General features: G+C 33.4%; 3 protein-coding genes across 3 annotated transcripts; 1 reads left to right on the forward strand and 2 right to left on the reverse strand.

Annotated features, from left to right (window-relative positions):
* Nucleotides 1-3516: 3516 nt before the first annotated feature.
* LOC7487557 (uncharacterized) lies at nucleotides 3517-7574 on the reverse strand. The gene is made up of 2 exons (XM_002300357.4): nucleotides 5456-7574; nucleotides 3517-3969 (listed from the first exon to the last, which is right to left on the reverse strand). Exons 1-2 carry the CDS (start codon nucleotides 7322-7324, stop codon nucleotides 3874-3876), a joined length of 1965 nt encoding a protein of 654 aa, XP_002300393.3. The 5' UTR covers nucleotides 7325-7574; the 3' UTR covers nucleotides 3517-3873.
* A 2186-nt stretch (nucleotides 7575-9760) lies between these two features.
* Nucleotides 9761-13057, reverse strand: LOC7485127 (ABC transporter G family member 26). The gene is made up of 9 exons (XM_024594607.2): nucleotides 12568-13057; nucleotides 12071-12360; nucleotides 11808-11963; nucleotides 11540-11723; nucleotides 11175-11453; nucleotides 10791-11075; nucleotides 10417-10701; nucleotides 10221-10328; nucleotides 9761-10134 (listed from the first exon to the last, which is right to left on the reverse strand). The coding sequence occupies exons 1-9, from the start codon at nucleotides 12781-12783 to the stop codon at nucleotides 9865-9867; spliced, it is 2073 nt and encodes a 690-aa protein (XP_024450375.1). The 5' UTR covers nucleotides 12784-13057; the 3' UTR covers nucleotides 9761-9864.
* A 1739-nt stretch (nucleotides 13058-14796) lies between these two features.
* Nucleotides 14797-17542, forward strand: LOC7485128 (uncharacterized). The gene is made up of 6 exons (XM_024593831.2): nucleotides 14797-15164; nucleotides 15533-15943; nucleotides 16155-16378; nucleotides 16577-16723; nucleotides 16809-17033; nucleotides 17138-17542. Exons 1-6 carry the CDS (start codon nucleotides 14895-14897, stop codon nucleotides 17382-17384), a joined length of 1524 nt encoding a protein of 507 aa, XP_024449599.1. The 5' UTR covers nucleotides 14797-14894; the 3' UTR covers nucleotides 17385-17542.
* Nucleotides 17543-17932: the final 390 nt, after the last annotated feature.

Raw genomic sequence — 17932 nt, forward strand, 5'->3', positions numbered from 1 at the left:
GAAAATAAATAAAAATAACAGAGCTCAATCTCTAGTTAAATAAATGCAAAAGGAAAAAAAATGAAAAAAAATGAGTTTAAAAAAAGAAAGAAAAAAAACAAGCAAATCTAAGTGAACCTCCTAAATCTTGACTCGTCCCTAAAATCTACAACCCGTGAAATCCTAGAACCAAAATCATTCAAGAAGCTTAATTCTCAACTAATCTAATGTTTATGAATGAAATAAAAAAATATCAATTTAAAAAAATTGTCAAAGTAAAAAAAATAAAAATTAAAATAATGAGGAATCAAATCTGATAGGAATAACAAAATCTAAGGAGGATGAAATTGTAAAAAAACAAAAAATTATCTTAAACTAAAAAAATAATAATCAAAAGAATGAGGAACAAATCCCCAAATTTTAAAGATTAAGAAATTCAAAGGGGCTGGGATTTAAAAAGAACTCTAATTTTATAAATTATTAAAAGACTTATTCCAAATATTGAATAATGAAATTATAAAGAAAACATCAATTTAAAAAATTAGAGAACAAAATTCAACAAATAAAAGAATCAAGATAACTTGAGTTACTTTTAAAATTAGTGTAAAATTATACGTAAAGAAAATAAATAAAAATAGCATGTAACTGAAAACAAAACGAGCCTAAATATCGGGGGTGGGGGAAAGCAAACTCGGGTGAACCTGAAAAAGATGAAGTATGAAAAAAAAATTAAAAAAATTGCCAAAATGAAAGAATAAAGATCAAATTTGATAGGAAAAAAACTTAAGGAGAATGAAGTTGTAAAAATAGATCAGTTGAAAAAACTATCCCAAATAAAACAAACAACAATAAAAAGAATAGGGACCAAATTTAAAAGGTCAAAACATTGTGCTTTATGATTTTTTTTTTATTTTCTTTCTATCAAGTTATATACCGGTCTCAAGGAAAAGGATGAAATATGAAAGAAAAATTAAAACATTTGCCAAAATAAAAGAATATGAATCAAATTTGATAGGGAAAAAAACTTAAGGAGAATGAAGTTGTAAAAATAAATCAGTTTAAAAAACTATCCCAAGTAAAACAAACAACAATAAAAAAAATGAAGATCAAATTTAAAACGTCAAAACTTTGTGCTTCATGATTTTTTTTATTTTTTTTCTATTAAGTTATATACCGGTCTCATGAATTTAGTTTTTTTCCCACCTTCTACATTAGTTATGTTAGAAGTGGGGTTTCATAATTTTTATTTTTATTTTCTATCTATGAATTGATTCCGATCTCACGACCCATGTTGCAAGTTTAACAAGTTAACTCGGATTGACTTGAGTTATTTTCTTGTCGCTTTCTCTAATTTTTTTTATTTCATCATTCAACATTGAGTTGATAAACAATTAGACTTCATAATTTCTTTTGATTGACTTTTTATGTGGTTTTCTTGATCTCATAACCCGAGTTGAAATTTTAGAGGTTGATATCAATTGACTTGATTTATTTTTTTAGGTCTTTTTTTAATTGATTTTGTTTTTCAATTTCATCCTCTAGCAACCAATTTTTTTTTCTTTCAATTTCATACTTTAATATTAAAATTTTTTTGTGTTAATTATGTTACATAATTATTTTTTATTTTCTTTTTGTTGTATTATATAGCAGTGTCATGGATTTAATATTTTTTTTCTTGATTTCAACTTTCAACATTAAATCTGTTAAAAATGAAGCTTCATATTTTTTTTTTTCCATGGAGTCATCTTAATCTCATGACTAAGGTCGCAAGTTTGGTAGCTTAACTCAGGTTGACGTGAGTCATTTGTTTTTTTTTATCTTAATATATATTTTTTAATTTTATCATTCAAAATTGGATTGATTAGGAATTAACTTTCATAATTTATTTTGATTTACTTCATACAAGGTTATAATGGTCTCATAACATTACATTTTTTTTTCCTTCTCTTTCTTATTTCTCTCCTCTCCTCTCTTTGGTTTCTGGACCATTATCTATGAAACAACAAAAAGTCTTGTCATTTTATTTTTAAATCAAATTTAATCATTATTTTTTATTGCTATTTGTTTTATTTTAGATTTTTTTAATTTAATTTTTTCTTGTAATTTCATCCCTCATTAATGGGTTGATTGGTCATTTAAATCCATGATTTTTCTTGATTTGTCATCTATGTGGTAATCCTAACCTTATGACATGAGTCACAAGATTGAAATGTTAGCCTCAGGTTGACTTCGGTTTTTTTAATCCTTTCTTAGTTTTTTTTTTCAATTTATCCTTTAAAGGTTAGAGATTGGGCTTCACCAATTTGTTATTTTTTTTGTTATCTCGATCTCATAACTTAGTTATGAGCTTGATGAGTTAGCCCAGGTTTACTTAGGGCTTTTTTTCCTTTTCTTTTAGAATCAGATTTTTTTCTAGTTACACCCTATAACACTGGGTTGATTTGGGAATTGAGCTTCATAATTCTTTTGAATCTGCTTTCTAAAGGGTTATCTTAGTTTCATGACATGTGTCGCGGGTTTAGAGAGTTAGTCCTGGTTGACTTGAGGCTTTTTTTGATATTTTTTAATTTGAATTTTGGTCTTTAATATTTAGTTGATTTGGATTTGGGCTTTATGATTTTTTTTTAATTTCCATTAAGTTATCCTAGTCTCATAACCTAAGTCGCAAGTTTTTCAGGTTAACTTGAGTTGAATCAGGTTTATTTTTTTTATATTGTTTATTTTCTGATTTTGTCCTTTAACAATGAGTTGGTTTAGAGCGGAGAATCATAATTATTTTTTATTTACTTTCTATAAGGTAATTTCGTTCGCATAACTCGGGTCACAAGTTTAATTGGTTGGTAATTGGGCTTTGTGATTTTTTTTATTTGCTTTCTATTAACTTATCTTGGTTTTATGAATCAGGTTGTAGATTTGCTGGGTTAACCTGAGATGACTCAAATTATTTTTTTTAGAAAAAATATTTTTATTTTATTTTATTTTATCCTTTAACAATAGGTTAATTAGAGTTGAGTTTCATAATTTTATTTTAGTTTCTTTATATAAAATAATCCTATTCTTAGACTCGGTTTACAGGCTTAGCATGTTTACTCAAGTTAAATAAAGCTGTTTTTTTAATTATTTTTTTATATATTTCTCATTCTTTTAACACTTTTGCTTATTGAAAATTTAGCCTCCTAATTTATTATATTTTGTTTTTAAAGGATTATCATACTTTTATAATTCAAGGCACAAGTTTTATAGATTAATTTGATACCGCTGTTTCTCAATTTATTTAATTAATTAAATTTATGCATAAGTTTTCAATTTGTGGTTGTATAAAAAAACATGTAAACACTTGCACATTTATTTTTACATAGCTAGTTAAGCCTATATGCTCAGGCTTTAAGCCCAGGTGGAACTAGGGTCTGTTCTTGTTCTCTCCAATGAACAAGTGACTTGAAGGTGACATTGGATAATAAGTCCTTACAAACAAATAACCTGTATGGCTGCTCCCAGGAAGCAAGGAGATGAGGGGCACGTTCTATGCCTAAACAATTTTTAAATAAAACAAAGAATCTTACACATGAATTACTCATATATGTTCAATACATGGGACTCACCTTCTTACAAAAATAAATACAGGGAAATATACAATTTCAATTTTTATCGAGCTGCCAGCAACCAATAAACTATAAAAGAGAAGCCATTACATCATGACAGCAACAGGTGAAAGAAGAAGAAGAAGAAGAAGAAGAAGAAGAAGAAGAAACCTTTGCAGTCTAACAAACACACCGTGCAGGCAGAGAAAGGCACTGTGAACAAATTGGAAAAGGAATATGTGCTTCCCTAAGTAACTCACAAACTACGATTTCACCAGAGTCCCATTCGGGCAGAGTCTCGAACCGCGTCCTGCTAACTGGTTTTCTTTGGCTCTTCTAGCACAAATTCTACGTATAAATCCTTGAGACCGATTACAACAGTTGTTATCAACGGGCCCATGATTGCTCCCTGTTGAATGATATATCAAAAAATTGTAACAGCTAACAGAAAAAAACAAGATAGAAAATCAAGAAATGCATAATAGCTTCATAACTACTTGAGTTCATCTGAAGAAAATACTTAGCAGAGTACAATGAAGACAAATGTCTATGTATAAAATGTTTACCCTACCTAGGCAGGGGTCATCAAAATACCTAAAAAATCAAGAAAGGTCTCTAAGTTGAGCTTGCTTTACCACCTAACTAATCTCTGAAAAGTGCAGGCTCGCATTACTCAAGCACAATGTAGTTTCAAGGAAGGCCACCAAAACAAGATGTCCAACCACTCAACAATCCCCTGAATCACTCTGATGGAGTGGCTATGTTATACTTACAGAAACATTATCCACTCTGGAAACCCAAAGCTACAATAAGTGATTCTTCATCATGCAAGAAGTCTTTTTGGTCGAAAAAATATGTGGTCCTCGGTAGATTTCTATGTTTGGGGTTTAGATTCTTTGATTTATTTCGTAAGCAGGAGCAGGAATTGTAATTTCATCATGCTCTGCAAATCAGCTGTATTTTAGCAATTTTCAGAATTATTACGTGAAGGTCCAGTCTATGTAGGAATTTGGAGTCTTAGTCTTTAATAATTTATTCCTGTTTAGTTTATTTCCTAGTCAAACAAGGATTAGTTATCCTAGTCTACTCTTTTAGGGAGTCTTAATCTCTAAAAACAGGGATGCTATGTTTAATTTTTCAGCAAAGTTGAGTTGTGAAATAAATTGAGTTTTAGAGTTATTTTGAAGGTTTAGTGCCTAAGGTTTCTTCTCTGTTCTCTTGTTCTTCTACTTTCTCTTCTTTCTTGTGTTTACTGTTTTCCTGCTACAGTGCTGCGAGTTACTGTTCACAAGACTAATTTCTCCTTATCTCTTCCTTGACAAGCCCTATTCTACTCTAATTCCACAAACAATAAACCCTAGCTGTCCACAAATCCTTTGTAGAACAGACATCTCAAATCTGTCCTAAATCACACCAAATTATACCAATGAAGTTTTATTTTGGCTCGGCAACCAGGAGAGGTAATTCGACTCCTGTTCTCTTAAAAACTGCAGTATACATTTATTATAAACCTAAAGCTTCTCGTGTTCAGCACAAAAAAAATGCTTTGGTGATAGTTTGAAACTCTTTCCAATCTCTATGGACAGGACTGAATTATCATAGCAAGAAACTGACTCAACCGTAAGAAAATACAGAAGGCTGCACATAACACAGCTTCCAAACCAAATCATTGGCTTCATCAGAAAGTGAAACTCTATCAATACCCAAAATAGCCAATAACTATCATACAGGTTAAACTTTAGGTAATCTCCTTAAGCATGATGTGACTTTAGGAGTCAGTCAAACCGCCAATCTGTTTTAAGGAAGTAGAAACAAGCACACAAGAATTGCAAAACAACAACTGAGGAGAAACCATGATGATAGATAGGTGATGGGAAATAAGACGTGTTAGTTACCTCTATTGCAGAGGGGAACAGTGTCATTCCACCAATGATGCTAAGCCCAGTAAGATATTCATTATAACCAGGTATATCCTCCTGAATTTCAGTTGCACCATAATCCATGAGCACAATGTGAATGATGGACAGGCTAACAGCCAGTATGTATCTCCCTTCCATCACCAGTTGCACAGCAGCTGGAATTGTTGCAAACATAGGTGGAAATATAGGAAACAGGGGGCTGAAAATTGCAAGTATGGTCGACACATACAAGAAGTGTATATCATACAGTCTAAACAAAAGCCATGTAAGACATCCCTGAAAGAATGCAATCTCTGCAGTAGCCAGGAGAACTCCAGAAATTGCCTTGTCGAGAACCTCAACACATCTAATCCTAGCTGGTTTTGGAATTGGAAGCATACCCATCACTTGATTAGTCACCCCACCAGACTCTGATGTAATTAGGTAATACAAAACCCAGAAGAATATCACTGATTGAGATACAAAATTGAAAACCTCTGCTGCTCCAGAAATGATGGAGTTTCCAATGGACAGCATGAGCTTAGCGCCACCACCCAAAACAGATGCACTACTAGCAAATACACGCTGTGACACCTCCATCCCTTGAACAGCATACCCCTTTGCCTTTTCAACTAGATCTTCTCGCGTAAATATCAGTTCCCTAAAGATTGCATCCAGTTCTGTATAGATTTCTCCCCATTCCTGATTGAGAACTTTCTTCCTTAAGCTCAACATCTTCTCTGTATAAGGAGATGGGCTCATCAACGCCACTGATTGCTGAGAAGTATTAGCTGGAGGACTAATAACAAAATGCCTAATCCCAGTAACAAACTCAGTCATATTATACTGCATTGCTAAACTATCTATCTGGTCAGACACTGTTTCATAGAATGTTGTGGTGTATTTATCTACCATTCCAGGAACATCATTCTCGTCCATCCACTGCTTGATGCCGAGCTTCTCTGCATAATTACTCTCTTCCACATGTGATTTCAATGAGATGACGGCGTCTTTCCCTTCAACAGCAATCTTGTAAGAGAAGAATATCAATCCAGCCAAAGACCCCACAATCATACCAACAATCAATCCGATTGCCACAATGGTTTTCAACCTCTTCAACACACCTCTTGTGAAAAATGGGGTAATTGAACTACGCCTAAAACTATAATTCCTAAGAGAAGAGACAGTGGAAAATGTAGAATTTACAGTTTTGGTACTGCACAAGAAGCCTGAAGCAAGAATCAAGAGTGAGCCCAAACCACCAATCCTCTCATAAGAAATCACAAAGACACCAAATGACAGCAACCACCTTAATAACTTAGAAAAACCACTCCTATGTCTCCTAGAACTGTCTCCTTTTGACTTTTTAAGAAAAACCCTTAAACAGACCTCCTTAATATCAACAAGGGTGCCTACAAAAACCGTAAAAATAGAAACAGGAACCGCAAGAACAGTCTCAGTGAGACCTAACTGGAGAGGCTCAGTCCAAAAAGCAACAAGGGTCTGTTGTATCCCTCTTAAAGGAATAGAACACAAAATAGCCCACTGAATAGGCCTCAAGTACGCTTGCAAAAGCTTGCATACGAAATAAAGAATGAAGATAGCGAAAGCAAGACCAGCATGGGCCATGGCTATGTAAAGAGCAAGGCGTACCTGGGGATCACCTGAGGCTGAGAAGGTAGTAGCACTAGTTTTATTGTTATGGTGATGGTGGTCATTGGGCGCGTGGGGTGGCGCGTTGGGCTGTGGGGGCGAGGGTGGGGGTGGGGTTGTGGAGGGTTTACGGTATGAGGCGGATCTAAACATGTCTTGCCATGGAAGGGAATCTTGTTTGGAATTTGGGTCCGTGTATGGTACCAATTCCATCTTTTCCGATTTCAAATTTCTACGGAGAGAGAGAGAGAGATGGCCAAATATTCTTCTGCAGAGGCGGATGGGTTTGGATATTATTCTGCTTTGAGCTTGAGAGAGGAGAGAGACAGGAGAAAGTGAGTTCAAGACAGGGAGGGCCAATGGGATGTTGACAGGTAGGGTATAGATGCAGTTAAGCTTTGAAGTCAGGGGAGAGAGAGAGTGCGGATAAATTGTGGTATCTGGTTTGATGAAATGATTGGAAGCAAGGTTGTGTTTATGCATGGATCGCGAGCAGCACACCCGTGGCTGTACGGTGCGTTTCTCAAAACCTATTTTTAGTAAATAAATATTTTAAAAATTCCAAATAATTTAAATTATGGATAAAATACGACCTTTTAGTCTAATTTCCTCTCATTTCCCCCCCAAAACTGGTATTTTTTATTTAACTAGTATGATTTATTAAATGAAAAAACATTGTTTATTTTTTAACTCAGAAAGAACCCTAAATCTGTCATGGTGGGGATTAGTTTTTTTAGACATTGATTTTTGGAGAAGACAGGTCACGATTCTAATTTAGGGTTTTTTTTTTTTTTTTGGTTATCCTCTTTCTTCTCCTGGGCCATTGTCGTGGGGAGAAGTAAGGTTATCATTGGTCAGTGTGTGGCTGCGGAAGAGGGCCATGGATGACGCTGGTGTTTCCATAGAAATCTAAAGTTGAAAGCAAACTAACACAAAAATCTTGGCTTTTAGGTTTTTTATTTGGGCAAAAATCAATTTTTTTTTTTTTTTTTTTTGTGGTTTGGAGGCTCTATAGTTATTTAATGAAAAAGAATAATAAACCTGTAAAAAATTAAATATTTTTTATTAATTTTTTTAATAAATACATTAAGTTTTATTGTGCACATAAAAATTTAAGATGCAAATTATAATTTTTCAAAACTTGATAAGAAAATAAAGTTTTAATTAAACTATAAGATGTTAGGGTAATGTTTTTGGAAAAAAAATTGTGATAATTATGATGTAATAGTATAAAAGAATACAAAATAATTAATTTTTAAAAATTATATAAAAAGCTAACATAAAAAATAAATTTTTATTATTATTTATTATTGATGGACAATTTTTTTAAAAAATGCATATTAGATTTGTATACTTGTTTTTATATATAAATTAATTAACAATGTTATCATAAAAAAAAGTTCAAATCTTATTTTAAAAGCAAGGTATAATTGGACGAGTTTCTAAACTTTAATATAATAATATTAATTAAAAAGAATATTAGAAAAAAATTACTTTTACTTTATCATGGTTTTTAAAATTAGAAAAAAAAGAAAGCAAAATTTGTCTTTTCAAACACATCTCTCTCATTGTCCATGATGAACAGGAGCTTGGGTTAGGGTTAAAAGGGGCATGAATCTCATCACCGTCAGCGTCGCAATCAGGATCAAGGGATGGAAAAAACTCTCCATGATCTCTTCTCTCCCTCTCCAAATCAACGCAGGATCTTAGACTGTACAATTCAATGACCCAAGAAAAGAGGCATTCAAGCCCAGATTCCTGGCTGTGTGTTTACAGCGTCACCTCCTGTGATTTGATTGTTTTGATCTTGATAGCTAACAGGGGATGCTGATTTCTCAATCAATGCCGAATACACTCTGTGATGGACATATTTCAAGAAATAAATTACATTCAAGGTGGGATAATAGAATTCCTAGAAATAAATTGGTATGGGGATGGAAAAATAAAATTTCAGGAACAAATTGTTTTGGTCCAGATAATAAGATTCCAAGAAATTAATTATTTTTAGGGCTGGAAAATAAAATTTTAAGAATAAATTACTTTCTAGTTTTTCTATTTTCTCTTAAATTTAAAAATTAAACCAAATAAATTTTTAAATCAAAATAAAAATTATTATAAATTTATGATTAACCATATTTTTTTTCTATATTATACAATTCAATCATCTGTTTTTTAATTTGATAATTTTACCATGATTTGAAACCTAATTTCATTGCTAAAAAATAATTTAATTACAAAAGAAAAAAAGAAAAATGAAGACAAAGTGCTTCATTGTTCATGAAAAACCTAAATGTTTTAGTATATTTGATAAAATTAATTAGATGTAGTGGGGTAATCCGAGGATTAATTTCATAGTCGACAGTTAATTTTAAATTTTTGTAAGCTTTGAAGTTTTTTTAATTTCAAATTATTTTTTTTTATTTTGTAATTGTTTTGATGTGCTGATGTTAGAAATAATAATAATAATTTTTTTTATTTTAATATATTTCTAGGCAAAATATATTTTAAAAAATAATGTCTATTACACTCTAAAATACCCTAAATATAAGCAAATTGGTTCAAAATTAATATAATTAATGAATGCTGTAATAATAACAACAACAATAAAGAAATAATGAATGATGATAGATCAAGCATCCAGACATGTAATTCATCAATAGTAACTTTCATGGATAAATAGAGGAATTGTTTTAGTATTATGGAAAATGCAACACACTTTTAGTAAATAAGAAGGTTGGAATCATGGATCCAATTCAAAGATGACATAAATTAATCCTCCTGCGGAGACAAAAATAAGCAATTAGCCGGTATCCAAGAGCCATGGCTAGCAGCACCCAGACTTCTTGCAAGCCACCTTTCAGGTTAACCATGTCAAATGAAGGTGAGCTCTGCAGAGGCCGACACCCTCCTTCGCTCTCGCACTCGTATAATTCATCACCATCATACTGCACTTTTAACAAAAGCCTAAACCCGTAGAACATGAAAGACAAGAACTTCATCCACTGCATGAATTTCGGAATGTGCTGCGAGGAGAAAACGCAACCCTTTAGCTAGTCTCGGGAACACATGACGATGTATGCAGATCAAGCCCTTGAGATTAGGAAATTACCTGGACGTAGTAACCTCCAGTAAGAAGAAACAACATTAATATCAAAGAAGCAAACATCCCAGCTCTTTTGATACTCAAACTTGCAGCTCCACATAGCTCTCCCACTCCCTTTTTATCACACAGAAATACATCAATTACTTGGTGCTCGTATAGATATTTGCATGTACGTGTGTGAATATTATTTGTTTCTACTTACTTGGCTTGTGATGACTATCAATAGCATGACAAACAGTGTGAAGAAGAAGCAAGGGACTGTTCTCTTGAACCCTGCCATGAAGTACACTATGACCATGAAAAATGTTGGATAGAATACATGAGCTACCATGTCACTCAGAGTGCTGCACACATAGTATACACTTAGTCTGTACATGTCTGCTTTCCTTTCTTTCACCAAATAGATCTTCTCGAATGGAAAGACATATACTGCTCCGAATATTGATGATGATGTCCAGAAAATGCAGATGTAGAACATTAAACCAACCTGCAATTACAGGAACATTAAACTATCTCGAATATTTTAGTTTGATTCTACTTGTAGTTGCGTAAAATGTTTCATGGAAATCAATTAACCTGGTCCCTTAATTGAGCCTCAGTTCCAGTTTTTGATTTCCACCAAAGAAGGCCTAGCAATACTGCTACTCCTAGTGCCTGGACGAGCCTCAGCTTATCGAAATAATCTCTACACCTCTCTCTAAATGTTCTCTTGTACATTATGACGAACTGCTCCCACCAACTAAGTGTCCAATCCCTTTTTACTTGGATCGCCAATTGAAGAGGCTCAGGTACCCTTTTGCTCTGGTGATTCTCTTCCTTTTCTTTTGGCTCCAGCTGAGTTTTGTATTTCAGATGAAGGTACTAAATGCAGCATACACAGAATAAGCTAATCTTAGAGGTTCATGTATAAGAAAAAATGGTCAGAGAGAAGAGATCATTAAATCAAGAGCTATTAATTACTTTGATTACTGCCTTTTCAGAATCAAGGACTCCATGTGGTGCTGATAGATCTTCAGGCACACTTATGTCATTCACTTGCCCGGTTGCTAAATCCAGCAAGAACTCTGCAGGGTTCATCGCTATCTCTGGAATGAATCTCAAACAAGAAAAATATTCCATGGATTCTCTAGCCTTCCCATAGTACACAGGGTAGCCTTCTGATATCAGGAGAAGCTTGTCAAACATGTGGAATATTCTGCTCGAAGGCTGGTGGATTGTAGTAATTATTGTCCTTCCTGCCTGTAGACCACCAAACATATTCTTTTCAGGACTTTTTCACATAACTTAAAAGAGTTTTGCTAAATGTAATACATCTACTTTGGCACCTTAGCTAGCCCTTGGAGGATTTGAAGGAGTCTATTGGCTGATGTGGAATCAAGGCCTGAAGTTGGTTCATCAAGTAACAGTAATGAAGGGTCGACGAGAATTTCATAACCAATGCTGGTTCTTTTTCTTTCTCCTCCAGATATCCCCTTAACAAATCCCCCTCCAACTCTTGAGTGACGACATCTGTGACCATGAAAGAAGCTTCTTACAAAGTTTTCATTTAGAGTACACAACTACCTGTTGTCCTGATTAGGTGCCATGTATTACCTTTCGATGCCTAGCTCCTTTATAATCATCTCAACTCTGGCATACTTCTGTTGCCGGCTCATGTTTCCTGGAAGTCGCAAGAAAGCAGCAAAGACTAAAGTTTCTTCCACTGTGAGTTGTGGTAAGAGCACATCATCTTGAGTCACAAATCCAATCCTGTGCACAGATAATTAACTTCCAAGGGAGAACATTGACAGATAATAACGACTTATTCAATCACCTATGAACGAGACAAAATTAAGCTCTCTTTAATGGTGGCTAACCTTCTCTTAATGACTGCATTATAAGCAATGTCATCGTATGTTATTCTTCCTTTAACATTTTCACTCAATCTTCCTCCTATTATCTTTAACAAGGTTGTCTTACCACTACCAGAAGGACCCATCAAGGCGAGGATTTCACCAGGGCAAACACTTCCTGTTACACCCTTCAAAATCATCTTGTAGTTATCGTGATCCAAGTTGAGCTGTGAGGCTACCTTTGAAACCACTGCCTTCACTGGGTTGGCAGAGGAAGCTTTGCTATTCCTCACCTTATACTCCACATCTTCAAACTGCAATGCATAGATTTAGCACAACCATGACTCGATTTATCTATAGTTATCTTGCCATATTGACTAGCTAGGGCTTGGAAACTAAAGATTATTGTCAATAAGAAGCTGATCATGCGTTCTTAAGAGAATAATAATAAAAAAAAAACCTTACAAGACAACCATAAACAAATAAACAAGATGAGAAAGAAGGGATTGAGCATTGATCACCTTGAGAAATATTGGAAGAGGGCGATCTTTATTCATAGCCAAGCAATCTTCCTCAATATCAATCCCAGAATACCTATTTCTAAGGTAGGCTTCAGACATGAAGTCTATGCTGTGGCCAAACCCGTTGCTCCCTGCAATCTGCATAGACCCCATTGTTGGAGGGGACAGTGATGACATGTCCTCTATCTCTTCCTCTCTCTTGGTTTCCATATTCATATACCATGCAAAAAACCAGAAGCACTGTATCTATTTCTAGCTAATACCTTGTGAATCAAAATCTGCAATGTTAAGTGAATCAACCGTAATAAACCAAAAGCTTGCCTATATAGCGAGGAAAGGTTTTGTTCGGTAGGCCACATGCTTTTAATGCCTAAACTCAAGACTAGAAAGTAGAAAAGCAGCTCTTCTTTATGTTCCTCTATGCCTTCCCAACCATTTTGCCTACCTCTCTTTCTCCTTGGTTTTTTTGTTTCAATATTAGGGGTTCCAAGAACACGAAACAATGCTCTCTTCTTTCTTTTTTCTTTCTTTTTTATTTTTTGAAATATATATATAATGTTCGTGAATTTTTAACCATCATGTGGATAGGTAGACCAAGAAATATATACATATAATGTTCGTGAATTTTTTCTGTAGGTTTCAAATTCGAAGCACTCAAAATAGACCCACGAACACAAACGGTAAATCCCCATCTTCAAGCTAACTCCTTTGCATATGTATTTGACTTGAGACAAGTTCTGCAAACAATCCTATTATTTCAAAACTAGTTGTGTTTAAATATAAATAGTAATAGATCTTAACTAGTGGCCCAACTCAGCTTCGATCAAAAAGATTTTCAACTTTAAAATAAATGTTAAGTTATAAGAAATTATTTTAAATTATTATCAAACCTGATTTAGTAATCCAATATTAAATCCTATTTTTACCTGGTTGTGATTTTAAATTAACCCTGTAAAAATTATCTTAATATAATCTAGTAAATTTAATGAGCATAAAAATAAACTAGAAAACATATAAAAAAAATATGATTTAACTTTAAAAAATATTTCAAGATGAAATCTTTTTTTTTTTTTTTAAATATATTAAAATGACAACATATTAAATTGACTCAAGTTCGTCACTTAACCCACCACACTTGCAATTCAGATTATAGATTCAACTAGGTTTAAAAATTTTGTTTTTTAAAACTAATTTTTACTTCATGATATGATAATAAAAATATATGTTTTTAGAATTCAGTACCAACCAAATATCAATATATTTGTTTGAGACTACAATAACCCAATAGAAAGCAAATCAAAACAAATTATGAAAATTAATTCTATATCAAGTAAATGTTTAAAATGAAATTGATAAAAAAAAAAGTCAACAAGGATTCCATGGAAAGAAAAAAAATGGAAGATAGTACTTTTTATTATTATTAAAAAAGAAGCTATTTGCATTGTTATTAAACCGAACGCAACGAGTCAATCTTGAAACTTCTTGACTTGATTCCTTGTCATGCTTGGATAAAATTAACCTGCATAGAAGTTAACCCTACATGACTTAGTTGACTTGACGAGTCTAAAAACAACCCGCATGATCGGTAAAAGTATGGTTTGGTTTTAAAATTTTAAGATAATATTTTTTTTAATATTAAAACAAAAACATGTTAGATCGATTAAACTTTATAGCTTATCTCACAAAACTTGCGATCTAGATTATAGACTTCATTATGTTTTAAAAGTTTATTTTTTATTTAATGATATGATAATAAAAATAGATACTTGTAAAAATAAAGTACTAATTAAATATCAAAATGTTTATTTGATATTGTAATAACTTAATAGAAAGTAACTAAAACAAATTTTGACAATCAATTTAAAATTAATAAAATATTAAATAAAAAAATCAAAAGAAAATTTTTGAAAGGTAGAACTTAACAAAAAGGGAAAAAAATTTGATTTTTTTTTAAATGAAGTTATTCATATAAAACAGTTTTTCATTTCGAGAGAGTAATTCTTATTAAAAATGCTTAATCAAATTCTTTGTAATTTATATAGTATGTTTTTTTTTTTATAATTTCAAACTGGTATTAATGTTTAATTTTCTAATGGACGGAATTGAATTTTAGAAATGGGTTAAGTTATCAATGAATTTTAAAATATAGGGGATTAAATATATAATTTCTAAACTATAAGGACTAATTAAATTAGTTTTGCCAAATTAGATAAATTAACTCAAAAAATGGAGACAAGGTCGAAACTTGAAACCCAACAAGATGAACAACACTAAAAGTTTGAATTCTTCCTGAAACCCCAAAGCCGAAAAGAAAAGAAAAGCACCGAATGATGGAAGAATCAGAATCTCGTAAGCAGACACTGTTAAGTTCACTCGAAAGCGCCGGCATTTGGATCCCGGACAACGTTACATCGATCGGAGACTTGAGTCCGGAAACCTTCGTCTCCATCTGCGCTCAGTGTGTTAATTTGATAGATCAAACGGCTTCGTTGCCTACAACTCTGCCGGATGCGGCGATTGACAAGCTGAAGATGTGTGCGGACATGGGTTTAGCTATAAAGCGACTTGGTTTTATTGGAGACATGAGCTATATTAAGGTAATCAAACCCATCACTAATTGTTTTGTAATTAAGGTTATGTGATTTAGTTAGCTTCCTCTCTAATATGTATGTGCTATAGAAGAAGAAGAAGAACAAGAATGAGTTAATATGGAATTTCTTCTACTCACTGCTACTTTTCTTTTTTGAGTGAATCCATGGGTCTTTCCTATGCTAATTCATGGAAGTATTAATTTTTAGGTTCTATTTTATCCAATCATAAGAGTAGAATTATGGGGTCATTCTGTTATTCACATCCAACTGTTTGGTCTTGCCTGAATCTGCTTCCGCTTTCTGGTTGCTGCTCTATTCTTATTACTGTTTTTAAAACTATGCTTAAAACAGATTAACTGTGTTGCTTGCGGCAGCTCCTCTATCCTTCTGAAGATGACCTCCATAAGTTGACTAGATTCTTGGTGGAGAGGCTTACTGAGTCGACTCGACCTGTCAAAATAGCTGAGGTGAAGGATGTGAATGCTAGAGGGAAAACCAAGGAGGATGGCTCTAATATTGGTGGAAGGTTAGATCTTAATCATCAGAGAGAAAAATTGGAAGATCCTAGTCTCCATAATGCAGTGCCAGAGGCTGAAGACATACCCTTTATTGGCTTGAGCAGACAAAATCTCGGCAAGGACAAGTTACCTGCTTTTTTTTATGGAGAACTTTTTGATGAAGAAGGAAAGTCAGGAAGAGATCTGTTTGGAAATGAAGAAACAGCTGCCGCGGGAGATGATAAGGATGTTCAGAAAGCGATTTCTATTGAAGAGCAGCCATCCATGGTATATGCTTATTTGAGATGATGTAGATTTGGATAGAGCAGTCAAAATCATGAGTTTAACCAAGAAACAAAATTGATCCGATTCATAAATTTGAATCCAGAAACAAATCTTGAAAAGAAAAAAAAAAAGGAGTACTATCATTTTTGTGAAAGCAATTTTGAAAATAAAAGGTTTTGATGATTTTTTTTGCGTATATTTGTTCTTCTATCAGGTAATAATTGAGAAAGAAGAATTAAGAAATGAAGAAAAAGTGCTCACAGAGGAGGTTACTGCAAAGACATCAGAATTACAGCATCTTGAGGAAGAACTTGAATTGTTAAAGGCAGCAGCAGAAATGGCATTTGGTGATCAGAATTCTATTGACTTCTGCTTTGAGCAGCTTAAAGGGCAAGTGGATGCCAAAAGGTGCAATATTACAGAATTGAAGTCACAGTGGTAAGATATGGTTCTGTTCTATGAAGTCTTGATTTTCATTAATACAGCGTCTTACTCTGGAAAGAAATCTTTTAGTCAGGTGCTTGGATACATATAAGATATTGTAAATCGGAGATTCTTGTTTTTCAAAAGCAGTGTAGTACTCTACTGGACTGAGATTGAAGTCTTGATTTTTCTGGTGTGTTTGATCAATTCCAGGGATGCTTTCAGAATGCCTCTGGAAGACAAGAAGAGAAACCTAGAGGAGTCCCTGTATGCAAACATACCAGGTTCTCAAGAAAAGCTCCAAAAGTTGAGGGAACTTGAGCACGAAAAACAGTTGGTGTTGTCTGAAATTACAAAGAGGTGTGCTTATAAAGTTAAATTATAATGAGAGAATTCTACAAATATCTTTTCATACTCTTATTGCAGATTTCTTGCAATTCTATAGGGAGGAGGAACATTCTAAACTTTCTGCAGATCTTGAGAAGCAGCCTAAACTTCCATCTAGAACATCCTATATTGAGCGGATAAAGGAGATTACAAAAAGTAGTCAGAAACAGGATGCTGATATAAAGAGGATCTTAAAAGAAACTAGGGAGCTTCAGTTGGAGAGTAACTCTATCCAAGATCGCCTTCATCGAACATATGCTGTTCTAGATGAAATAGTGTGTAGGTACGGAATTTTTGGTTTTTTGATCTTCAAATTTGGTCTTCCCTGATGTTGAAAGAATAAAATATTCATTTGCTTGATTTACTAAGAGAAGCTTCTTTCCACAGGGAAGCAAAGAGAGACCTGGTAGGACGGAAGGCTTATAGGCTCCTCACTAGCTTACACGACTGCTTCGGTCAGATTTCTGAGAAAATCCTTACCACTGATAGAATAAGCAGAGAAATGACTGAACTTGAAAAGAAGCTAGCAGCCATGGCGTCCCGAAGTTTAAACGTGGATAAGCTGCAAGCAGACCTTGATGCCATTGTGAAGGAAAATGAGTGCCTGGAGCTACGCCTTGCAGAAAACCCATGAGTCATTCTTGTTGCAACAATCTATAATTGCTTGTTTGCAATCATTTCTTTCATTTTGTTTAAACATAGTAATCTCCATTCTATTCATTCGATCAAGTGAGAGATTGATTATATATATATATATATTGACCGGGTTAAGGAATAGAAAGTTTATCCGTACTGGCTTCCCTGATTGAACTGTTATCAGCTTCAAACCAAGCCCAGAAACAACCTAGTTACAATAGGCTAACATGTTTGTTGAGGTAGAGTGAAGCATCTAACCAATCTAGTTTTAAGCTATTCATATCAAAACCAAATCTTAAGTGTGCGGATGATGTTTTGCTGGATTGAGGGATCATACAATGTCGAAAGTACAAAAAATTCACTGAACTTATTCTATGTTTCTGCCCTTTTATCTTGAAATATTAACAGAATGTAACCTTGGGAGTATGATCATCATTATTTACATGATAAAAATAAAAATAATTTAAAGTTTTGTTATTGAATTTAAAATTAATTCATAGATTTGCAACATGGTCAGTCGTATTAAAAAAAGGGGGATAGAAATCA

The sequence above is a fragment of the Populus trichocarpa genome, chromosome 1 (genome assembly GCF_000002775.5).
Source record: "Populus trichocarpa isolate Nisqually-1 chromosome 1, P.trichocarpa_v4.1, whole genome shotgun sequence".
NCBI lineage: Eukaryota > Viridiplantae > Streptophyta > Magnoliopsida > Malpighiales > Salicaceae > Populus > Populus trichocarpa.